This window comes from Ictalurus furcatus, chromosome 14 (assembly GCF_023375685.1).
Source record: "Ictalurus furcatus strain D&B chromosome 14, Billie_1.0, whole genome shotgun sequence".
Taxonomy (NCBI): Eukaryota; Metazoa; Chordata; class Actinopteri; order Siluriformes; family Ictaluridae; genus Ictalurus; species Ictalurus furcatus.
This window is the reverse complement of record NC_071268.1, coordinates 20,490,320-20,515,449: the sequence shown is the minus strand read 5'-3', so window position 1 is coordinate 20,515,449 and position 25,130 is coordinate 20,490,320. Positions and strand designations below refer to the sequence as shown.

General features: G+C 41.3%; 2 protein-coding genes across 3 annotated transcripts in view; one reads left to right on the top strand and one right to left on the bottom strand.

Annotated features, from left to right (window-relative positions):
- Nucleotides 1–8,397, top strand: part of mafb (v-maf avian musculoaponeurotic fibrosarcoma oncogene homolog b (paralog b)) — a 78,362-nt gene extending 69,965 nt beyond the window's left edge. Inside the window, exon 3 of the mRNA XM_053641055.1 lies at nt 1,331–8,397. The gene's annotated coding sequence lies outside the window, so the exon portion shown is untranslated. The remainder of the gene's footprint in view (nt 1–1,330) is intronic.
- wwox (WW domain containing oxidoreductase) overlaps nt 1,018–25,130 on the bottom strand; it is a 177,384-nt gene continuing 153,271 nt past the window's right edge. Inside the window, exon 9 of one of the 2 annotated variants that reach the window (XM_053641052.1) lies at nt 1,018–2,640. In XM_053641052.1, the coding sequence (XP_053497027.1) occupies nt 2,449–2,640 (192 nt within the window). In that variant the 3' untranslated portion in view covers nt 1,018–2,448. Of the gene's footprint in view, nt 2,641–4,739; nt 5,128–25,130 lie in introns of those variants that run through there. The other variant, XM_053641053.1, reaches the window with a different exon arrangement.

Here is a 25,130-nt window from a genome sequence, read left to right as displayed (position 1 = left end):
AAAGCGCTGCTAAACACACAGGCACTCACAGTCACACACAGCACAGCTCATTGAGCTACAACTGACCAATCCACACAGTGCACACACAGTGTTGATGGACACTACATCACAATGCCTGGCTTTCTATCTCCTCTGAAGTGAAGATATCTAACAGAGTGCCATGATCTCTAACTGCATTTGGATTTAAACCTGAAATGGGCATGGCCTAAACAAGAACATTTGTTTGTCGTTTATTTAACAAAAATGAAAAAGAAGTTAGAAATGCCAGCACTGTCTATGAATTCTGGCTCTGGCAGTTGCTCATACTCGAATACACTCGAATTTATAACTGAGAAGTGTGCGTGACTGTTTTTAATCCAACTCACGTTTATTTGTTGTTTGTACCTGCTTCAGATATTTTCTAAAGAATTTAGTTCTATTTCCCAATATATAAACACACCTAGTACCCTAACCAAGTACCCAACCTTGACTAGACAGTTACGAAGGACTGCTGCACGTTCATGTTGATGAAAATGGTCTTTGTCCTGCGACATAAAAACCTACTAAATAACAATCTTTCTAGATCACTGGTCACCAACCCTCTTCCTTCAGCTCTACCTTCCTGCAGGTTTCATCTCCAACTAAACTCTAACACACCTGTTTTAGTTGATCTTCAGGAAGGTAGATCTCCAGTAACAGGGTTGGTGACCACTGCGCTAGGGCATATCTATTACACTTCCTAGACTTATCTGCATTCGTATCCATTTAAAACACATTATCTGCTCAATTTGTTTAGAGTATTCATATTTGCTTGCATCCCTAGTTCTAATCAAGGCTTCTCTGCACATTTCACGCAAAATGTTTGATGATCTGGGCTAAGTGTAATTAACTGCACTAACAATTATCAGAGTTATTAGGAAGTGACCCCTAATATAATCAGTGATTACGTATGGTAATATAGACACCTGGTACAAGTGCTAGATCTCAGATACAGGCCAAGGCACAACTAATAAATACACTTTGTAGTGGTTTGGTTGATTGGCAAACTCGTTATATGTAGATGACCACATTGCAATATGAATACAGATGGAACCGTTGATACTGTACAACTTAAACGTATTGGGTTAGTGTACTGTGAGCGGTCCTGTACTAATGATCGCAGTTTTGTAAGATTTGTGTAAGCTGACTCTCGGCTCTAAAATATCATATGTATGAAATTCAAATAAATTGCTACCACTCAGACATTTCCTACAAAGTCTTTGAGAGTGTGGGTTGATCAAATAAATTGTCAACAACAAAAATGTGTCTGAATCAAAGTGTAATTAATCTTTATTTGTTTCTCCCCATCCAGGTCCCACAACACTGGAATGCTTCTAGCTCAGACTGACCCATGGCACCAAGACTGCCCCAAAGCACAACAGTCAACCTGCAAAGAAAGGCAAAGAACAGGGAGAAAAGGAGGAAAGTGGAGAGGAAAAAAAAGAGATCTGGTGCCATTCTTCAGTCTTTGCCACCTTCTCTTCTTCTGCTGAATTTTCTTTCTTCTTGAGTTGGTTGTCAGCAAATGAAGACCAGCTTTTACAGGGAAAAATGCTTTCGAAAACATTCACAAAACTAAAAGGACAAGAAAAAAAGGAGTTCGAGAGGAACGTTCCACCTGAAATTTCTTAAGACTGCAAGACTCTTCCCTTCAGCCAGCACTGGCGCTCCTGTTGTCCTCAAAGATGCTGCTTCATTGTAATTAGCATTAACATAGAATTTTGTAAACGTTCACTGTAGACTGGATCTGGAGTCTTCGGGCAGATGGGGGTCAGAAATTAGAATAATATCCAGAAACATATGCTAATTAGAACAGCACTCGATGTATATTATGTACAGCATATCTATACAGACCAGTTCTTTTCAGTGGTTGCGTATGTAAATAGACAGCATACATAATGCTTCCTCTACATCGTCTCTGCACCTTTAGTACAACATTTACTCGTTCACGTTGATTTGTACAGATGGATGGGCAATAATGACAATTTTGAAATCCTGATATTTTAGATGAATTTTTTTTGTGTTGAGTGCGCTATGAGAATCCACTTTAATACATTTTATTTTCCACCACCCATAGCTAGGAAACTTGGTGTTCGTTGTGGATTACAGAACAGTGTACAGTGTTCTAGCGGTAGCTCTAATCACCTTACAGAAGAAAGATGAGAAACCCATGTGGCCTGGGACTTACAAAAGAGAAACAGTACAAATCACTCACTCTCTCTCTCTCTCTGCTTCCATCTGTCGGTCTAGCAGACTGAATTCTTGCTCTCTGATAACTGCCTGCCTACTATGAAATTCCCTTTCCTCTTTTTTTGCTCTTTATTATCTCAGCCCTCCTCATGCATGGTGATGAAGCAATCAGTTGCAGTGATGGTTGAGCAGGTAAGCCATGCTGGGCTGAGGGATTATAGCGTGGTGGAGGTCGTGCGGTCACAGTGCCTGGGGGCCGCCGGATCGCTCCTGCACCAGTCTCTCACTGAGCTCCCACAGGCTGAGGGCACTGGAATGGTCCTGGGCCTGCGCTGACGGCACACAGCGGAAACAGTTGTTGAAGTACATCCCACCCAGGCCTTCCAGCTCAGGAGCCACTGCACAGTACACCGTAGTGGCTGCACCCTGTTGCTGCAAAAAAAACCCAACACACACACACAAAAAAACGAAAAAACAGAAATCATGATGTCAAAACATAAACAGAGCATGAGCAAGGACATTTTCAAAGGGTGATATAAAAGAGACATTGGTTTGATCATGTACAATTCCTACAGAAGCTTCTAGAGTGATTAACGGCAAAGACGAAGATTCGAGGCCTGTCAAAAAGATCCTGAGGGAAGTTCGTTTAGACAGGCGGCAAGCCACAGCCTCAGTAACCAGACTGACAACGGAAGGATAAAGAGGCTGTGAGTGTGTACATACAGACTTTCTAACTCCACTGTACACAGGATCAATGGCGTAAAGACACTGCATGCTGTCATGTAAAAATGACTGACACATTCATAGTCCTGAAACTGAGCCAATGCAAGTTTTTTTTTAAAGACAGAGTGGATATAAATGATGATGGAATGCGATTGTCATGTACTGACAAAACACTGCACGCTGCGTCTTTTCTTATGTACCGTATTTCAGGGAGGAAATGCTGGAATTAAGGGAAATTTGGCTGGCTTTATAATCTCTTTGCAGAAGAAACATGAAACTCGGTATATGTGTATGTACTATACATAGGAGGCTTCGCTCTTTGGTTATCGCCTTGAACAAAGAACACATGCAGGCTACAAAAACTGTCCGTTCATCTGATGTCAAAAGAATTTCACCACATTCAAATGAAAACTGCTTCTCACTGCTGTAAACACACACACACACACACACACACACACACACACACACACACAGACTCAACTACAGCTAGAGGAACAGAGTGAAGTCCTTTTGCTAGGAGTAGTTTCATGGCCATGTTACTAAGGTCAAATAATATCTGTGTGTGTGTGTGTGTTGCCTTTCTTATTACCGCTGCTTGCTTTCAGTCAGTCATTTCGATTAGCATGATGTGTTAGGATTGCTCCATTGTAACATTTATACCAAAAAAAACAACCAGCTTGTCCGGTAGTCCGTCTCCGACAGAGGCACAGCTTTTCTTCCACATGACTTAGTACCATAGGTTTGGCCTTTTTTTTTTTTTTTTTTTTTGGAGGTGACGGAAAGATGGAGGAGGAGAAGAAAAACATGTCAGATAGAATTAGAGCACAGTCGTGTTTCATGCCCCTCCTCGTGGTAGAAAGCTGCCGCTGGTGCTTCACATGAAACTCTGCAGGAGACTTGAAATGGGCCTGTTCTTTATCTTCCAATAGCACCGGTGTTGTGCGCCTCTCAAAAGCCAAGACCAATGTTTAGGAGCAATCGGCTGGCAGGCATTGAGAGAAACTTGTACTCCTGGCTCCCGGCACACACACACACACACACACACACACATACTCACACAGTCACACAGCACAAAGACTCAGCCTTGTTTAAGCAGACGAATCCACAGCTGTAGCCCAAGCTGGTGAAGTCTGTAACAGCATGCTGGTTAGGCGCGCGCACGCACACACACACACACACACACACACACACACACACACACACATTATGGGAAGAAAGCCAAGGCTGTAGCCAGAAATTCTGAGAGGAATTTTATTTCCCTCCTCTTGAGCTAAATGCCTGTGTGTGTATGTGTGTGTGTGTGTGTGTGTCTGTGTGTGTGTGTGTGTGTGTGTGTGTGTGTGTACCTGAATGCCTTTTGAAGTACGCAGATGTCGCACATTCCTTTGGTTAGCGAGTCAATAAACATGACATCAAAAGGATGCATCTTTCTGAGTCTTACCTGCTTTTGGAATGATAAGTTAATACACATTTGAAGGCGGAAATATAAAAGGATATAAAATGTCACTCAATCTTTCCAGTCCATGCAGCCACGCTGTTCAATATGCAGACTCGGACCAGACGGTATTTACTCATCGGGTAATTACATTTCTAGGGTGATATGCCGAAAGCTCTAAAACTCTTTCAACTTAAGTTTTTAAACGTAGACAAAAAAAAAGGAAAGGAAGAAAGCGCTGTAGAGTTGAAAGTTAGTAAACTTGGCATCATTTTGGAGCAATTCATTTAAACTGAAACGAAAAAAAAAGGAGACGAAAAGACAGAGCACACAAAATGCAGTTAAAAACAACTAAACTAGGTTGGGGGGGGGGGTGAAACATCTGACACCCTTGTCATCTTGCCTAGCTGTCTTTATTACACCTGTACGTGTAGCCAACTCCAGCTTCATACTCCATACGGCCAAATATTTACACATCATGTAGACAAGGCCACTTCATCAATCTCTTTACTGCATGTGCAACCACCCTGGAAATCTTGTTTTTGGATTAAGCAAAGAGGGTGCAGGTAATAAGAGTCCATCATCCTGTTCCACAAGGCCATTTGTCAGCCTGTAGTGCGCAGGCACAGAGAGGTTAGAGGAAGTTAATAAATTACCTTTCTCACCCTCACCCTCTCCTCCTTACCCCACCTATCTCCTCTGTGGTAAGGGGACTGGCAGTGACTTCCTGTATCCAAGCCTGAGTTAGTGGCTCTACATTTCTGCAACAAACGAAAAAATCTTCACTACTAACTCTCAAAAATAAAGGTTCTTCAATGGTTCTTTACAGCACCATAGGTTCTGCAAAGAACCTTCTTCTCATCATGAGCCTTTTTTCATTGTATAGGATTCTTGAGTTGAGCTATATGGTTCTTTGGAGAAGTTCTTTATGTTTCATTATTGGTTCTTCAGAGCAGTGTATTGGTTCTTCAAGCTATCATCCCTTCACAGGTTAAAGTGAACCCTAAAAGGTTCTTTGTGGGACTGGAAAAGGTTCACACTTTGGTTCCTTTAAGCACTAACCATACCACTAACTACAGCTAAAAACCCTTAGTCTTTCTGAGAACTTATGATAACATGGTTCCTTGTGGCACTGCTGTGAAGAACCATTTCTCGCTTCTTTAAAGCACCAGTAAATAGATGGTTCTCTAAAGAACTTAAAAGTAAAAGGTTCTTTATGGAAACGGGTTCTCCTATAGCATCAACCCGAAGAACCCCTTTGGTTCTAATTGAAAGCTTTATTTTTAAGAGTGTAACTCCTAAACTCCTAACTAAAACTCATGCCGATGAGTAAAACGATACAGAAACAACACAATCCCTCGAACACTTGGAGGCTTATTATATATAAAGATGGAACGGTTTAAAGTATACAGAACAGTCTCTGGACCTGACTGAGCTCTTCGTGTGCCCTTGTTTTCACCTCTGCTTGATTGCAACTAGTGCACATACAGTACGCCATTACAGTAGTGTGTAATGTGTTCTGCATTGAAGCGAGGTAAAGACTAGCATGACTGAGATTATTCACTGCTAATGGGGTTTCGGTGCTACATCCAGTTCTGTGCTGCCAGACAAAGGCATTGGAATGAAGAGGAAGTTGTGCTAAAGTGCTTTAACCCTTCCTCAAAGCTGAACTTAACGAAGAAAAATTGAAAAGCTGGACGGTTAAGTCCCAACAAATGTAGAGTCACACTGCGGCTCTGGTGCAGCGCTACAGAACAGCTTACGTGACTTTATTGCGGCGATCTCTGGCTGAATTACAGCTCCGTGCACATGTCTACAGGCGACTACAGTGCTTTTATGGAGCGCTGTACCTTGTTTACATTTGCACTGTACTGTATTCCTCTCAGAAGTCTCTCTACTAAATGAATTCTACCATTGATCCGCAAAGAGCCAGCATCCGAACGCTCTCAGTTTTAGCATTCGGAGGCGCGAAAGGTCTGTGAGAAACTCTGTGTGTGAGCGAGAAGGTGAAATGACACTGTCAGGCAGAACAAGAGGGATGCAATCTTACTGCTGTTATGCTCAACCCCTCACCACTTGACCTTGGTGACCCGTTTGGGGCGATAAGCTTTATGAGATATCGCATTAACATGCAAAACCACCCACCGCTGCCATTTATCACACGCTGCCCTGTTTAGCAAAGAGCAGGAGAGAGAGAAGGGAAAGACACAGAGAAGGGGAGAGAGAGGAGTAAAGAGCTTGGTGTATATTTGTGTAAAAGTGTACATTTTCTTGTTTATCTGTGTATGCCCATGACGGGCATTTAAAATCATGAATAGTGTTTATTTTATTTGGTTTTATTAGGGTAGCACACATTTTGCAGCAATACTGATAGCAAACCAAAGCAAATGAAACTAAGATCAGTTATAAACAAGCTCAAATCTAAGACAGAAACATATACATTTAACAAGACAGACCTCGGTTTGAAATTCACATTTAAGCTTTAAGCTCTTGCAATAAAGCTGTCTGCGGACTTTCCTGAGGAATCCATTCAAGTCTTCCAGTACTGTTTTTTTTATTGATTTTTTTTTTCCTTTGGGATTCAATCAAAATCTCATGCAAACTATCCAAACGAGCAGCTTTAATTTCGCAATAAACATTAAGTGTGTATTTCTGGGGTTTTTTATGTTTAGAATTAGTTCTAAGTACTTTGGCATTGTTAATGTTTTTGTTTCGTTGTAAATGCTTTAAGTACTTAAGATTGATCTGGCACGTCACCTCCAAGTCACTGAATGCACATACTGAACTATCAGGCTGTATGTACTGTACTATAATGTAAGTTTAATAATCGTCTCCATGATATGCTGGGAGTCTTGTGCTGGGTGACGGTTTGTAGTTGAGACACACGTAGATCCCTTTTGTAAACCCGTGTCCTCCCGATAGGCCTCTAGTGCTATGTGCCACAGACCCTTTACAGCATTTTTCCTATATTTATACTCCAACATTTCGTAACCAGTGTAGAATGAGTATCTACGGTATGTAGCAGCGCTGCTAATGAACTCTTATCTGTTAATGACCGTAACGGGTCAACTGTTGTTTTCTCACGTGACATAGACCCCCCCAGTCATCTTCCAAAAAATGTAAAGATGTCCGCCATCTCTGTAAATAAGTGTAGATACCAAACAGCTATGCATGCTGATATTCTAGCAATTATTTCAGGTACTTTTATAATCAAAGTCTCATGTGGCATGTGCTAAAAAAAACAAAAACAAAGAAAGAATAAAAAAAAAATAGAAACAATTATTAGCTCATAAAAAAAAAAAAAATGTGAAAAATTGTGACATTTTTAAGTACTGTAAGTGGTTGTTTCCTTTGCCTGTCATCCCCATTGTGTTTTTGTTTCTTGTAAAACTTGTCTTTACATTTGTAAAGGTTAGGGTTGAGGCAAATAGTCAGGACAAAAACGGAGAAGCAGTGAAGGACCACATCTGAACTTTTTGAACTCGGTGCCAAGCAACAACAAGACAATTGTAGGTAGAAAAAGAGGCTTAAAATAAGCGAATTCTTATTAATATGGCAATATTTGTTGTGTTTCATAAGTTTATGAAAAACATCTGCAATGTGCATTAATAACACCAGATGCAGATATGTTCCTTTATTGCCCAAGTGCCAGAGCCAAAATAATGACCAGTGAGCTATAATTCTGTTTCCTTTATTTTATAAGGAGCACTTAATATTTTCAATAAGGTTACTGAAACATATTTATAGTAAACTTTTAAAGTTTACTTGCAACACACTGCACCACGCGGTCACATGACGGTCGGCTTCATACAAACCCAAAAGTGTTATGATTTGCCTCAGCCCTGTGTGTTGAAATGTACATTCTTATTCAAATGAAATATTCTATGAAGGGGAAGATGTATCCTATGGACGGAGACGGTTTTTTAGGAATGTTTATTTTTCATTCATGATGATCATGATAGTTGGAGGTGTCTGATTTTTAATCTGTGCTAAAGATATTTTAAATTTAATAAATAATCATTGTAACAAGATCTTCTCTGGCTGCTTGTTTTTTTTTTTCCTGTGACGGTATGTATTTAACCCATTTTAGAACAGTACACTGTAATCCAGAAAGATCCTGACACACACGTTCTGTGGTCACCGTGCCATTTCACACACTTCTAAGGTTCTCTCTTCGCACAGCACTGATGCATTTTTAACAGCGGTACTAAGCTGAGTAAATGATGCCCACAATAGTGCCAACTGCTTGGCAGTGCATCACCTCCGGCCAGCCATACCTCCCCCTAGAGTCACCTCCTTTATCTGCTGTGTCATCACTTCCCCCCGGATCCAAAGCGCTGTGTAAACCTGACACAATAGACCTCCGGCACCCGGTAAGCTTCCTGACATCACCAGAGTCAATCTCAGGGGCCTTCAAATAGGGCTCAACAACAATAACCTTTTGAGTAACTTTCCCGAACATGCATTACACCTACTGTAGTCATAGACTTCGTGTGACTTATTCAAGAGAAAAATCACAGCTGGCTGTGTGTGTGTGGGGGGGGGGTGGAGGGGGGGGGTTTAATCGCTGAGACACCTCTAACAACATTACAGATTTCCAGCCTTCTGCTAACATCTAAGTAGCAACCGTCGGTGGTATAGTCTAGTGTACAGTGGAATGTGATGCAGGCTGTTGACTCCTGGAGGCATAAAAGAGTTCAACAGCACATTGAATGATTTACAAAAACAAAAAAAACTTTCACTTAGTCCTAACTCCATTACCATACAGCACAAAGGAGCCAGAACTGTAGAGCATTTACACAGTTCCTCCTTTCGCTTTATTGTTTACCTTTGCAGTCAATGTGGCTGCTCTCAGTGAACTGACAGCGCATCTGAGCGTGCTCCAGTCAGCTGTGAGGAGGATTCTGGGTAAAGGGTAAACACCCCTGTCACTTTTTCTCTCTGCCTAATCAACCATCAGTGAAAGGATTTATTCACACACACACACACACAGCTCAGACCACTAAATAGACAAGAACTGGTCCTTTTTAGGGGCTGTGAGTTAGAATGACTAAGACTAAAGCAGTTGCTCTTCACAGGAGATGATCACAACTATATTAATAAACTCATCGTGATTAAGCAAATACGCAGCTCAGTCTGCCATTACTGGTCTAACTATCCCCTGATAGATCTGACCAGGAGACCTGTCCTACTGCCAAGCACACCACTAGCCAGTAATTTCTGAGAATTAAAGTGGCACATGAACAATTCCTCATCTTTCATTCCAATCCAAGTCAAACTATACGGCCAAAAGTATGTGGTTGCCTGATCATGACCCTCCCCCCCATATGTGAGCCTTCCCCAGACTTATCCCACAATGTTTGAGGCACATGATTGTCTATAATGTATTCGTATGCTGTAACATTGTGATTTCCCTTTACAGGAAGTAAGAGGCCCAAACCTGTTCCAGCTTGACAATGTCCCTGTGCACAAAGCGAGCTCCATAAAGACATGGTTTGCTAAGGATGGTGTCGAAGAACTCAAGAGTATTGACCTCAACCCCGCTGAAGACCTTTGGGATGAACAGAAATGCCGACTGCACCCCAGGCCTCCTCACCCCTCACTCCTCACTAATGTTCTCGTGGCTGAATCCCCATTCCAAATCCCCACAGCCATGCTGCAAAATCTAATGGAAAGCCTTCACAGAAGAGTGGAGGTTATTATAACGGCAAAGGAGGACCAACAAGCACATATGGGTGTCATGGTCAGGCGTCCACATACTTTTGGCCATATAGTGTATCTACTTCTGTTACTAACAGGAAGAAGAAAGGTTGGGTGACCAGTGTTTTTTCATTTGAAGATGGCTTAAAGTAAAATGTACTCTCCAGTGCAGGATTTAGGCCACATATGGATGCTGTGTAAACTGAGAAATGGAAGTGTGCGCTTCCGCTCTGACCTCTGTCCATTTTTCTCTCTACGCAACAGACAAACGGAAGAGGGGATGATCAATGTGTGCAAAAGAGTAGCACTAAACGAACCTTCATGATTACACTCTTGTATTGTTCAGTCAGAGCCATAAGGTAGCAGGACCTTGCCCCACAACATGCATTAAATCCTATTTAAAATCGCCTTCATTATGGCACAGGCCTGTGTGTAATGGAAAAGGAAAAGGCTCTCCTTCTCCCCTGAGTCTAATACCACTGATGCTGGAGTGTGTGCACATGGCCCATTCCCACTTACTCAAGACTGAGTAATAATGTTCATGTTCGAAAGGTGGACCGCACAAAACACTCTGCACAGGAAGCCACCAGCCTAAAGCTCTAGCTAAGCTCGGGAAGAATGATGATAAAACAAATACACAAACTACTACTACTACCACTGATAATAATAATAATATATATAATAATAATAAAATAACGGGGGTACGGTGGCTTAGTGCTTAACACGTTTGCCTCGCACCTCTGGGGTTGGTGGTTCGATTCCTGCCTCCACCCTGTGTGTGAGGAGTTTGCATGTTCTCCCTGTGCTTTCCTCTGGGTACGCCGGTTTCCTCCCCAGTCCAAAGACATGCACGGTAGGCTGATTGGTATCTCTAAATTCTCTGTAGTGTGTGATTGGGGGGGTGTGTGTGTACAATTGCGCCCTGCAATGGGTTGGCACCCCGTTCAAGGTGTTTGATCCCTGATTTCCCTGGGATAGGCTCCAGGCTTCCCTGCGATCATGTGTAGGATAAGCAGTACAGAAAATGGATGGATGATAATAATAATAATAATAATAATAAGTCTGCATATTTTTGATTCTGGCAGAAGTTTTATGCTGGATGCCCTCCTTGGCGCATCCCTCTCCATTTTCCGGGCTTGGGACTGGCACTCGAGAGTGCATTCGTTTGTGCAGCCCTCCAGAGTGTGGGGTCGGTTCCTTGACCAGGAATCGAACCCGGGGCCGCGGCAGTGAGTGTGTCTCAGTATATATTAGTTTATATACAACCGCAAAAGTGCGAGGCCAACACATCACAACAATCAGGACAAAGAGCGCACAAAGTAGGGTACTGAGAAAGGAAAGAAATAAGAATTAAACATATCTAGAGAAACCCTGCCTGCAGAGGTTAATTCCGATTGTTTTGTTTCAAGGAGAAGAGGATGGGAAGGGAAGAGCGGTGTTGCTTGACGCCAGCACTCTGTCCTAAAATTAACAAAGAGACAAAAAAGTGTACAGCTTGAATAGAAAAAGGACACAACCTGACCGCCATGGTGGATGTGGGAATAAACAATGTTCAAGTGACAATCATTTATCAGTCAAAAGACCCATCCCCATACACACACACACACACACACACACACACACTCTCTCTCTCTCTCTCTTTCTGCGTGATAAGATCAAGTGCGCGTCAGTTGCCAAGTGGCTCCTGTCACACTTCAGGTTGGGATGAAAATAGAGGAGGTGGGGGTATGATTGTGTGAAGAATCAATGGGGAGGGGTTAATGTATGTGTGTGTGTGTGTGTGTGTGAAAGAGAAGGGGGTGCTAGGACATGAAGCACCCATGGGGAAAACGACCCAACTAAGAAGGACTTGTGCAGTCACTGTGAAACTATCTCATTTTTATCTTCTGAAAGGACTTCCGAGGTGATCCGAAGAACGTAATTATTTTCACCTAATAAAAGCAACATATGCTAAGACAATAAAAGCCCTTATTGGACATCTATTCATTAAAAGGTGGTTGTAAAAAGAGGAGAATTCGTGCATGGGGATGAGATTTAAAAAGGCTTTTCTGAACATGAAAATCGGCTTAGAGCTCTTTTTAACGCAGCTCTAGCACCCCATGTTCTAATATAAAAGAGCTTGAATAAAACATGAGAGGGGTGTGGGTTTATTGGGCGTACGCTCTTCCGTGCTCAAAGATCTTTGAAGGAGGAAAAAAATTGCAGCTATTTAACCTTATTCATTTCTGCTCACAGTAATGAGAGTGGCCTGCTAGAATAAAAGGGGTCTCGGAGAAAAGGAGCCAGCTCCGGTGTTCACTGCGTGGTTTTGGCCTCAATAAAAGCCAATCCTTAGAATATTGTAACCCTATGAGAAAGAGAGTGACGCAAGGGCCTCACAGCGCGGAGAAGCGGATTTAACGTCGTGTGACCTTGAAGGAAGAGCCAGGTGAGATAAGCATAGTGCTATTCAGCGACACACACATACAATACACCTGTACAGATATTTCCAAGCGCTGGAGTAGAGGCTTTGGATTTGACCAGGCTCTGATGGCTTTATAATGGGGTTATGGTGAGTTAATACAGTAGCTCAGAGTGCTATTCTAGCTAAAGTCAACCTATCCCAAACCTGCGCTGCTGGGTTAATCAGCCTATCCCTGTACACACTGCTGGAATAATAAGGCCAAAGACAGGTGTGAGCTTCTTTACAGTACCTGCCACTCTAATTGGTCTCAAAAGGCTCCTATACTGGGAGACCACAATCGCTGTCTTGAAAAATTCCTTCAGTCACACACACTCCAAAATCTCTCATTAGTGGGGCTCACGGGGTGTCTCCTATAATAAAGCCATTATCACTCTAATGACTCCAAACTGAGAGCAAAAAGTCTGTCAAAGGGTGCACATACACACACACACACACACACACACACACACACACACACACGCACACACGCACGCACAAGTCACTTGACTGCTCTAGGAAATGAAGTTTTGTGAAACTGAACAGCAGACTACTAAAAAGTTAAACTGACATCTTGACCACTTTTATCTATCATGTAATAAATGTACTATGATTTTTTTTTTTTAAGTGCACCAATAAATGCTTGCACCCAGCACTAAATTCAATCTAAGCCTCCCATCCATTTTCTATACCGATTATCCTACATAGGGTTGTGGGGGAGCCTGGAACCTATCCCAGGGGAACTCAGGGCACAAGGCGGGGAACACCCTCACACACACACACACACACACACGAGATGATTTGGAAATGCCAATCAACCTATAACGCAGGTCTTTGGACTGGCGGAGGAAACCGGAGTACCCAGAGGAAGAGGGTTCCCCCCGAAGCACAGAGAGAACAAGCAAACTCCACACACAGGGTGGAGGTGGGATTCGAACCCCCAACCCTGGAGGTGTGAGGCAAACGTGCTCCCCCCAATCTAATCCAGTAACAGAAATTCACTGTGCACCGAATTGAAATATCTCACATTAACTATAATTAAGTAAAGTGTTGAAAAGTAAACTTGTATCACTGTAAAATCCCCATTCTAGCGACAGTCCCACTGACACTATTACTACAGTAGTGTTATCGACATCATCAGCGGACACGGCAAACGATACGTTTTTCCTGAATATATCTGCTGAGTTAAAATACTAAATGCTTGTCAGATGGAGATGAAAAGGAAGAAGGGAAGCCAAGTTAAGCAGATGCACCTTTAACGGGAATGTACAAATCATTGGGAGCTAGCTAGCCAGCTTGCTGACGGGCTTTCAGAGTGGCTTCTACGGCAAAAATAAACCAATTATTTGGGCATATTGTGTCTGAAATGCCACTTACTCAATATCAATTTTTTTATTCATGAAACTGTTGTGATAAAAGGAATACTCGCACACTGGCCAACGTGCTGTTATACTGAACATGTGCCAATGTTCAGAACATCTCAGTCTTGCTTGTAAGATATTGTTTAAAGGTATTACATTTTCAAATATTTAAAGCTCATAATACAGTATGAACACGGGCCATAAGTGTGTGTGCTACTGCTGTAAGAGAACAAATTCGAACTAAAGTATACAAAATCTTTGCCTAATTAATCAGTTCAAACATTCACTTTCACTTTATCCTGGTCAAGGTTGCGACGGATCTGGAGCCTATCACAGGAATAAACCCCGGAACAGACACCAGTCCATCACGTCCACACACACATACACATCAAAGGGCAATTTATCTATAGACAATCCACTTCCTGACATGTTTGTGGCAAATAAGAGGAAACCAGAGAACCTGAAGGAAACCTGCAAAGGAACATGCAAAACTCTGCAGTCACAATCCTGAGCTCAGGATTGTACCTGCGGTGATAAAATACTGTATGCATTAATATTTCAATGATAGATTCTATAAGACGTATAATAAAAGTTTGATTGATTTGTTTATTTAGCACACTACAGGGTGTCCCAAAAGTCTCCAAACATAGAGGACTATGTATTGGTTGGTGGCCGTCCGCTTCTTCTCGGTCAGTCCGCAACACTTCCAGTCTTTTTGAATTTGTTAATAAGTTTGGCAGCAGTGTCGTGTGTGATGTGTTTCCCATGTTTCCTGTTAAAGTCCATCGCAATCTTGCGACAGCTTCCTGATCCGGCCGTGAGAATGATTTCAATACGCTCTTCTGTAGTCAAAGGCGTTCTTAAAGGCTACCTGAAAAAAAACCCATATATATAATGTAAACTAAGTATGAAAACTTTTTGAAGACCAGTGTTAATTTCCCCTGTGTATGGAGACTTTTGGGACAGCCTGTATTATAATAAATACCAGTGCATTATTTAAAATCAAGACACTAAGCAGTAAAACTTTGCAGGTTCTTGATTACTGTTCATTCCCTTTTGGCTTTGTGCTCACTTGCGTTCTCTCGCCACTGCAACTCACCCCATCCACACACACACACACACACACACACACCTCCCCCGCAAGCCTCTGTAATGCTTAAGGTCGTTGGCAAGACTCGATCTTAAATAAAAAAAGTATCACTGCACCATTAAGTGCAAATAGTAATGATATTAATTTGCCAAGACTGTGTCATTTTCACAGGAGAGCAACTAGCAGAAAACATTATGAAAATGTCTGAGAGGACTGGTAATTGAGTTGATTAGTGTGACCTTGCTAGGGAAGGTAATAATGGAACGAGTGAACGGAGCGTGGGGGGCTGAGTTATGACCCCTTGCACATTTGCTCCCTCTCTCTGGGGTTCGCTATTTGTTGCAGGGTGAGGAGCGGTAGCGGTGCGCACCCTGCTCTGACAGAGTGATCCTGCGTGACTAGCCGAGCTTGTCGTGCTGCTTAGCGCTTTTATCCCTGAGAGTAATGAGGGGGCTGGCAGCGAGTCCGGGCAGTCCGTAAAGAGCAGAGACCAGCCTGTCGTGGGATTAACCAATTCTAGAGGAAATAGCTTTGCATTTAGAGTAGACAGCATACACTGGCTAGAGTGGGTGAAAGGGAACCAAGGGCAAAAAGCCCAGAGGCTAAATTTGATATAGAATTTACTCTCAACCTTTTGTTTATTATTCATATTAAAACACAGCCACACAGAGAGACGAAGAGTGAATTAAATGTATATTACTTGTCCCAGCACACAAATGTCTCTCTTTCTACCTTTACACACACACACACACACACACACACACACACACACACACACACACACACACACACACGGCACTATGTTGGTTGTTATTTTGTGTTCTTCCTGGTGTAACAGCTCAGTGTGAGGTTTGGCAAAGAGTGCTCCTCTCCTCTAATACAGGTTTTATTAGATAATGAAATAAATGTGTAGATGTCCAGCCTCCTCAACTTCCCATAAACAAGAACCTGCTGAGAGCTCGAACATTTCCGCTGAGACCCGAGATGTGTACATCAGTGCATGACGTATACATAAGGAGCTATGTTTTTTGTTCGATTGTTTGTTTTTTGTATTTTTGTCTAGGGTCAGGAAAGTGGTGTTGTTGTTGTTGTTGTTTTTTAAATTACAGCTCAAGCACAGAAGTAAAGCAATGGAATAAAAACGGATGAAGTAACCGAACGGACTGAGATCAGTCTAAAGATTGGTGAGCACCTAATCAGAATTAGACTGAAAGAGAGAGGGGGAGGGCGAGGAACATAAACTACAATGGCCACATGGATCAACGCCTGAACTCAATGAGCCATGAGCTCGTTCACCCCTCAGACAGAGAGACAGAGGGATGATCCGCACACTTGCCTAGCTTCAATTATGGACTGCAGTTTACTGGTCATTTGAGCATCACAGGAATGAATCCCATGCATAAAGCCAATCAGAGCTCAGTATTCAACATAACAATGAGGAAAATCAGCAAGCTTTAATCTACAGTAAAGCACAATCCGTTTTGACACAGTCAAAGTACATATATGCGTGCACACACATACATAAACGTCTGTCTCCGCTAGAGACAGGGGCCAGACACTGCTTTGTCCTTATCTGCTCCTGCTGGCCTGCTGACCCCTGAGCCGACAAGTCTGGCCTCCTCACACACTTACACGCACGCCCTCACACACTCCTGCCGCGCGCCATGCATTACTGCTGACACTCCACATTTAATTATGCTGCTGTCAGCCACTGCCCCTCTCCTCAAATTCATTTTAATAAACTTTCTCTCTCTCTCGTCTTTTCAACCTCTCCCTCTCTCAAGGTTACTGCTAAGGGAGTCACCTTCAGTGCCAACCCCTAGGGTGCTCGCTACCCCCCCTCCCCTTCTTTAACTCCTCCCTCAACCACACATTCACAAACAAACACAAATGAATGCATATATCCATATACATGTCACCTTACACATACACACACACAGGTAAACTGGGCCACAAAGGAATGAAGCATTCAAATCTTTCCTTTTTTTTTTTTATAGAAACGTCAAACCTATAATCAGTGAAAAACAAACAAACAAAAAACCCCGAGTACGTGTATGAGAAGTACGAGAACGTTCTTTCCATCTGTCTGTGTGTCTCAGTCCCTCCCACTCAGCCTGCAGAGAGCCAGAAGAAGAGACAGTGGAGGTGTGCGTGTGGCATTGAAGTGAAAGTGATTGTGAATTGGGTGGATGAACTTAATTAGTTACAGCCGTCAGCAGCCGCAGCCTGAAGTCACAGCTCATTAAGATCAGGTGTGTGAATTAATTAATTAAGAGAGTCATTCGTTATACGCCGCCCTCGCTGCCCCGGACTAGCAGAACTACAGTATATAAACCCCCGTGTGTTCACGAGACAGGTTTAGTCTCATAAACATGAGGTTATTTAGTGTAAATCAACATCTATTAAAGGCACAAAAGATCAATATTGATGAAGGTCAGTATTTCATGTGGCAACCTTCAGGTCTCAGGTACATGTGCAGTTTTTTAAGGAAATTGGAGAATCTGGGGAGTTCTGGAGACTCTGATTGTTGCACTTTTGTACAGTACTGTATATTTATTAAGAGGTGTAGTATTAAAATACCGGGATGAAGAAAACCCCATTTCATCTTGCATGAGTGTGTTGGAGTAGTACAGTAGTGTAGTGGAGCAAATCAAAGCAAACTTTCAAAAGCAACAGAATCTTATAACCATGAGTGACAACACTGAGATCTACTGGTTTGTGCAGGTGTTTCTGATAAAATCTCTTCCTCCGCTACGCGAACGCTCACACTTGCGTGTTTGAGGTGTCTGAATGCAGCATTGACACATTAAGCACAAATGTTTCTGAGGATATCACATTGCAGTGTGCCTTTCAACTTCAACACGCGTGAGCCGCAGGGTCGCGCAGAATTCTCTGAAAAGGTTTCTGATGTTCAAAAAATGTATTGAGTAATGTATTTCGTTATAATACATGAAGTAACTTATTCAGAATTCATACTCAAAACAAATGTGCTTGTATTCTCATTCTACTATTTTACTGTAGACCCTGTCCCTGTTCCCCTGTTTTATTGAGCAGCAGTTTTCTTAATGTTATACTTTGGCATGGTGAATATGGAAATTACTCTTTACATGTACCTCACAGTTAGAAATGAATGGAAAGCTGTTCAAATGAACTTTCTTTTTACTGTACTTTTCCTTTTTTTTCCGTACTTGATGCTGTTTTAGCCAAAGTCAAATCAGATACTCCATCAGTATTCACTTTGTATTAAAAGTATGGGAAATGAAGTAATACACAGATAGCACAGTACATGCCTATTCCATATTGCATTATCTAAAGCTTTGAACTAAGGAAAAAATATGCTTCTTAAAATCATACGCCTACGAATTTATTAGTAAGTAAGTAAGTAAATTTTATTTATATGGCACATTTAAACACCGCAAAGCTGACCAAAGTGCTGAACAGAGTAAGAAAAAGTTAATAGAAGTATTAACATTGGTAGGAGTACCTACACCAAAACCAGAGAACCTCAAAGAGACATTAAAGCATAAAGTTCTGTCAAGCCAGGTCTACTTCCATCGAAATATATAAAACAATTAAATTAGTAAACTATTGTTAACTTTTTGAGCGGTCCACATGGATTGTAGGCTTATATCACAATAACTAATTATTTACCTGCATTAGGTAACAGAATAAACGCTTTTCCGTAGTTATTACTCTCTACTTTTTTAGCAATTAGCCAAATTAACTAGGACGTCGGCAGCTTTTACATCTAATGCAAGAACGACGTACCCTGTACACTTCAATAATCCCTACACTTAACCTTACCATCTAACACATAGTCCCTTCAGAAACTATTGGAACGGCAAGGCCAATTAATTTGTTTGCGCTATACACCAAAGACGTCTGGGTTTGAGATGGGAGTTTAGGATTTCAGCTTTTGTTTCCTGGTATTTACATCTAGATGTGTTAAACAACATAAAACATATAAGCTTTTGTATCAGACCACCCACTTCTTAAGTGAACAAAAGTAACAACAAAAGGAAAAAAAAACATTAGTCTTGAAGTTATTTAAAGTAAACAACACTTAATATTATGTTGCATGTCTCTTGCTTGCAATAACTGTATCAAGCCTGTTCCAAGTTATTGCACTGGCTATGCCCAATGTTTGTGCAATACTAATGCTGATGGACTTTCCCTCTTTTCTCAGCTTCAAAATGGCTTGCTTTTCTCCCTTAGACAGCTCGCTGATCTTCATGTTGGCTTATCCCTTTTGACAACACATGCAGTCTTCACAGGTGAAACTGAAGGCTAAAACCAAGAGTAGATGTTCAGAGCTATTCACTGTTTATCAATCAATCTATCAGGACACACCTGGGTAACAAGAAACACCTGTCAGTCACATGTTCCAATATTTTTTGCTTGCCTACAAATTGGGTGCTCTGATACAAAATGTGCTAAATTCCATGTTGTTTAACACATCTACACATAAATACCAGGAAATAAAAGATGAAATTATAAACTCTCTTCTCATATCCATCTTTTGATCTCAAACCCAAATGTCTTCAGTCTGAAGATTTGAAATAAAAGATTTGGCCTTGCTATTCCAGTAGTTTCAGAGGGGATTGTAAAGAACACTATACAGTATTATTATATTAGAAGTGCTAAATACTATTGCTTCCTTGAAAGCAGGTGTTCTGATTTCTTCATTTCACCAGGTTTGGTATGGTATGGCGGGCCTGTGAGAAAAGCATGTGGTTTGCGTTGAAAGGTTTTGCAAAGTGCCACATATAACTGAGATTAGTCTATTAGCACCGTGACCTTTCTATGCCTTTATAGCCACCATTAGATAGAACAGCCCTCACCTTAATACCAAGATTAAGCACAGGAGAGAAAATGTATTCCTTCATTAAAAACACTTTGCATTATTAATACTGAGGAATGTATTCAGAGAGCAACCTTTCCGATTGTACCCAATTCTTGTTCTTATTAACACAGTGAAATGAAAGCAGAGGGACAGGAGCTACAGAGGGAACTGGCATACGTACAGTGATCGTCTCACAAATAAGAAGTGTGTGTGAGGAAGCAGGTTTTTATACCTCACAGTCAGTGCATTTACATGGACAACAATAATCCACTCTTAACCCGATTAAGACCATACTTTGATTAAGAAACTACCATGTAAACAGAAATTTTTAATTATCTTAATCTGATTGTCATACTCGAAGAAAACAATAATCGAATTAAGACAGGTGGAGTACTCTGGTTTTAGTCGCATTATGGACGAGTATTACAGACATGTAAACACCTTAATCACATTATGAACGTCGTGTGAGAGTTTTCCCCGCATTTTGCGACAGGACACGATCACACACGGCAGTTTTACGTTTTACGGCGTACAAGAGAGTTCGGCTGCGTCCCAAACCGCATACTTGCCTACTATAGGCCTGTAGTGGGGAAAAATACATGTATCACGGCTACTATATAGATGGTAAGTACGTGGTTTGAGACGCAGCCCACGGCTTCAAGCGGTTGTCTATTAGCACGTATAGCATGACAAATAATTAACTGCACTTAAAACGTTCGTAAAAAAATTAAATAAAAACACCCAAAACTGTATACGGTACCATAACGAAGACGAACTGTATGTTGACACATGAAATTCTGGAGATGCGCAGTGATGTAATGACGCGGGCTGTTAATCTAATTATGTTCTATAACATGTAAAACGGGAACATGAAAGGAGTATTCTAAAAGCGACTCATGTAAACACCTTAATCACAATATTGTCTTACTCAGAGTAAGGTCAATAATTAGATTACTGCTGTCCATGTAAACATAGTCAGTAAGAACGGTGTGTGAGGAAACGTGTTTTTGTCTGTGCTTGTAAATTAAATAAAATCTTAAACCTGAAAAATATTTATCAGGTGCATATTTTTTTTTATGTTCCAGTCTCCTGGTCTTTTGTTCTTTGTAAATTAAGAATGCCGAATGTAAAGAATTTGACTTCCTCTTTTGTCATCTCAAGTCTTTCCCTAAAGTGTTTCAGTGCTGTTGCAGGTCATGCAAACTGACATGGACTTCCAGACTTTAGCCCGCCTTAATATGAATAGTTTGATGGGTTTTGCCCAGGCCCTCCAGCAGGCCCTCGTCATCCAGACAAGATCCAGACAGCCAGTCCCAGAGGAACTCTCTACGCTTTCATCAGCTCATATCAAAGCACATCATCTGCCCTTTCACGGCAGCATTAATAACAATCACTGCTGGCCTAATGATCAGGTAGTTTGTACTCTTTAAAACGACAAATGGAGTATAAGAGCACTGTCAGTCTAACAGAAACAAATCAGATACGACCCTGAAATTCAATGGGCCTTCATCCGACATGACTCGTGTGTAGAGGCATGAAGTGTGAAGAGTTTGTTCAGGAGTTTCATCAGCTTCTTTAGAGGTTATTAGTAATGGATTGGGATGGAAAAAAAAAAGTTCCTGAGCTCTGATCAGCATAATAAAGGATGAGAGCTCTGAGAACAGACTAAAGGAGAAAGCCAAGGTGAGGTTTGTTGGTTAATTTGAGGAAGAACTTGGAACTTGGCTGATTTGCTACTAGGGGTTGCAAATATGGCAAAAATACTGTATCACAATTTGTCCAAGATATTATTATGATGCATAATGCTTAGCTGTGATGAGGTATTACTAATAAACTCGCAGTAAACAGTACAGTCTAGTCCTAATCATTAGTCATTTGTATGCCTCAAATACTCTCATACTTCAAACAGGAAGGAAGCTATTGAAGCAAAACTATTTATGACATTTGACCTTGCTGTGACCTTGGCCCTGATCAATTCTAAAATCGAATCAGTTCATCTGCTGGTTACAATGAAAATTCCATATAAATCCTACAAACATTCAACGTCGGACAGATGGGAGAGGAATCTGAAAACTAGGTGGTGGAGGAATAATATCTGGTAATAACAGACTTTAAATGTCCTGGCAGATCATGTCAACAACTTATCCAATGCCAAATGACTAAGCTCCTGTTAGTGTTTCTGAGTAAAAAGTAGAGGCAGGAAATATGAAGTAATGTCACAACTGCGATACGTTATAATATCTTTTCTGAGCGTACCATTGACATCATCACTGACTACTTCAACATTCAAATACATATTTTTCACCAGTGGCTTTCTTGTTAAATTCATTCTTGCTGTTTTGTAAATGTTAAAGAAAAGATTTTTTGTTTTGTTTGTACAAGGTTTTTTTTTAATTATTTTTTTTTAAATGACATGTCTGTACTGCTTCTGGGCTTCTGATCTAGTCAAAGGCTATGGGGCAACATTACAAACAGCACAATCCCACAATAACACACATAATTCACTGAATGCCCTCTATGTGTAAATTGGAGTCTTTGGACAGAACGGGACATAAATAGGATTTTTCATTACGTTCATTCCTCTTTAGAGTTGAGTGGAGACCAGGAAAAGCCCATTAGTGTGTGCCTTAACCCTGTTCTCTATGTCCCCTCAGGCTCAGAGTGACCTCTCCTCACGCCATCCCTCACCACACCTCACCACATTACCATTCATGGCCCAAGGTAAGGCAGGTCAACCTCGGCCTTATTACAGTGCAGAAATGTAAATCTGAGGAACTAATAACTCAGACACTTCAGAGAAGGGGATGGAAGTGGGGTCTGGAGAAGCCCTTTGAGGACTGAAAGAGCCCAGGAGAGAGGAAAGAAGTGAAGAGCATACAGTATATATTGCACATAAGGAATGGTGTTGAACCAGTGTCTTTGGTCCTGATTTCATTAGTGTTTTTATGGACCACAACCATCACCTCATCAGGGTAGAAAAATGAAGCAGGGAGATTTGTTTGCTGTCTCACTCTCAGCCCTAGTCTTCATTCACCTCCCCCTAAACAAACTCATTAAAACTGCCTCGGCTTGATGGTAAACCTCCCACCTCCAGCTGCCCTTTCCCTCCAATTAACGGCAGTAATCACTGTCAAAGCTCCGCCTTTACCTCACAATTACACCCTCACCTCTGCCGCCTACTCTCCATCACACAGAGCGCCTGCATGCACGCACACGCACGCACACACACACACACACACACACACACACACACACACACAATATCAGGAGAGACAGATAGATTCTGTATAATTAGATTTGAATATGTTGTGTGAATAGTGAAGGGGGACCAGGCATTGCTCCAACACTCAACTTTCTGAAACATGATGGCATTAAAAACAGAAAGGTGAGGATCAGAACATATCAGCTGCTGCTTCTGCTTTAACAATGCGCTCAGGAGTGAGGGTGTGTGTGTGTGTCTGTCTGTGACTTATGAACAATACTAAAAAGGCACAGTATTTGTCAGAAAAGATTTTTCTCAGTGTTATACAGCAATGGTCAGAAGCAACACACACACACACACACACACGTCCCAGAAAAACCACTGTGCTATCATTAAGCCTCAGAGCACAACTGATATATCCTCAGCACACAGCACATTTACTCTATGGGTCTTTTCCACAGCACCTTTAGCTACACAAGACAGGTTCCAACAAGACCTAATGGTACTGAGAGGTGGGGCTTGGAGCAGTGCTTGTTGCTGATTGGTTACATACATTGTACATATATATATATATACATATATATATATATATATATATATATATATATATATATATATATATATATATATATATATATGTCACACAACATGATACACATACAAACACCAAAAAATATAAAGACAAAAAAACCAAACAAACATCAAATAAGTCTTGTCTTTGAGTTCTGCCTGTCCTGTAGAAAACATTCTCTAAACCTGTCCCAGAACAAAATAATTCTACAGTGCAGCAGCGGAGCAGCAAACACTTTCAATTTCTGATTATATGGAGCAGGATTTTATGTTTCTAGTGCATTCAGAATATTCTTACAATATTATTTTTCTCTACCCCTACTGTCATCCACAATCAGTCAATATGAAAATCTAAAATGTAGTTTCTTCACTGAGGGGGTTTTAAACTAATTTTCTTGACAATATGTAAAAACAAATATTTTAGTGACACATTTATACAGTTTTGTTGCGAATATAAAATTGTTGCTCAAAAAACCCCAACAAATGTTCATTTGAGCACTTCTTCCATGCTGACCTTAAACGACAAATCTCTCCTGAACAACTTCATCAATTATATCCAAGATTTATTTTATAATTAACTACACTTTAGGTTTTTTTTTTTATATCTACATGTTGGGTCTAGTTTAACTTTGGTTGACGGTTTCCTATATTGCCCACAAAGCCAATCAGCTACCCATCGTTATTGGTCTCGGTGCGATTGAACCCTCACTCCATCTCTACCTAAAGACAACAATGCAGCAGCGCTTTAGTCCTTTAATCTGCTTGAACAGAACAGGTTCCAAAGCTTCATGCTAAAAGCACCGTCCTTGATCAACACCACCTAAACTAGGCTGAATAACTGTGTCGTATAGCTGTACTGCATTCTGGATGTGGGAGTCCAGCGCTGGTTGTGTCCCCTTACATCTTCAATGGATTTATCATTAATATGAATGTGAATAGGGGCGGGGCACGTTGCTTAATGGTTAGCACGTTTGCCTCGCACCTCTGGGGTTGGGGGTTCGAATCCATGTTCCAATCCAATCCAATGTTCTCTCCATGCTTCAGAGGTTTCCTCCAAGTACTCCGGTTTCCTCCCCCCAAAACACGCGTTGACTGGCATTTCCAAATTGTTCATATTGTGTGTGAATGTGTGTGAGATTGTGTATTGTGATGGGTTGGCACCCCATACAGGGTGCCTCCCACCCTGTGCTCCCTAGGATGGGCTCCAGGCTCCCCGCGACCCTGTGAAGGATAAGCGGTACAGAAAATGGATGGATGATGTTGAATGTTGTTGGAAAATGGCGAGAGTGAGAAAAGAAGCTCGTGCACTTTTGTTTTTAGGAGCTAACAGCAAAACCTAACCATTAACCGTTATGTTTGAAACATCAGAGTAGCATCAGAGGAGTTAAGAAAATACAGCTACAAACAAATTAGCACAAGGATTAGCACCACCTCACAAATATGATGTGAACATAATATTGTGTTTTAAAGTGGACTTTTCCTTTAACAATGATGATGCAGTTGCTGAAATCATGGCTACGGTTCCTGATATTGATGGAAAATGAACTGTAACTAGAAG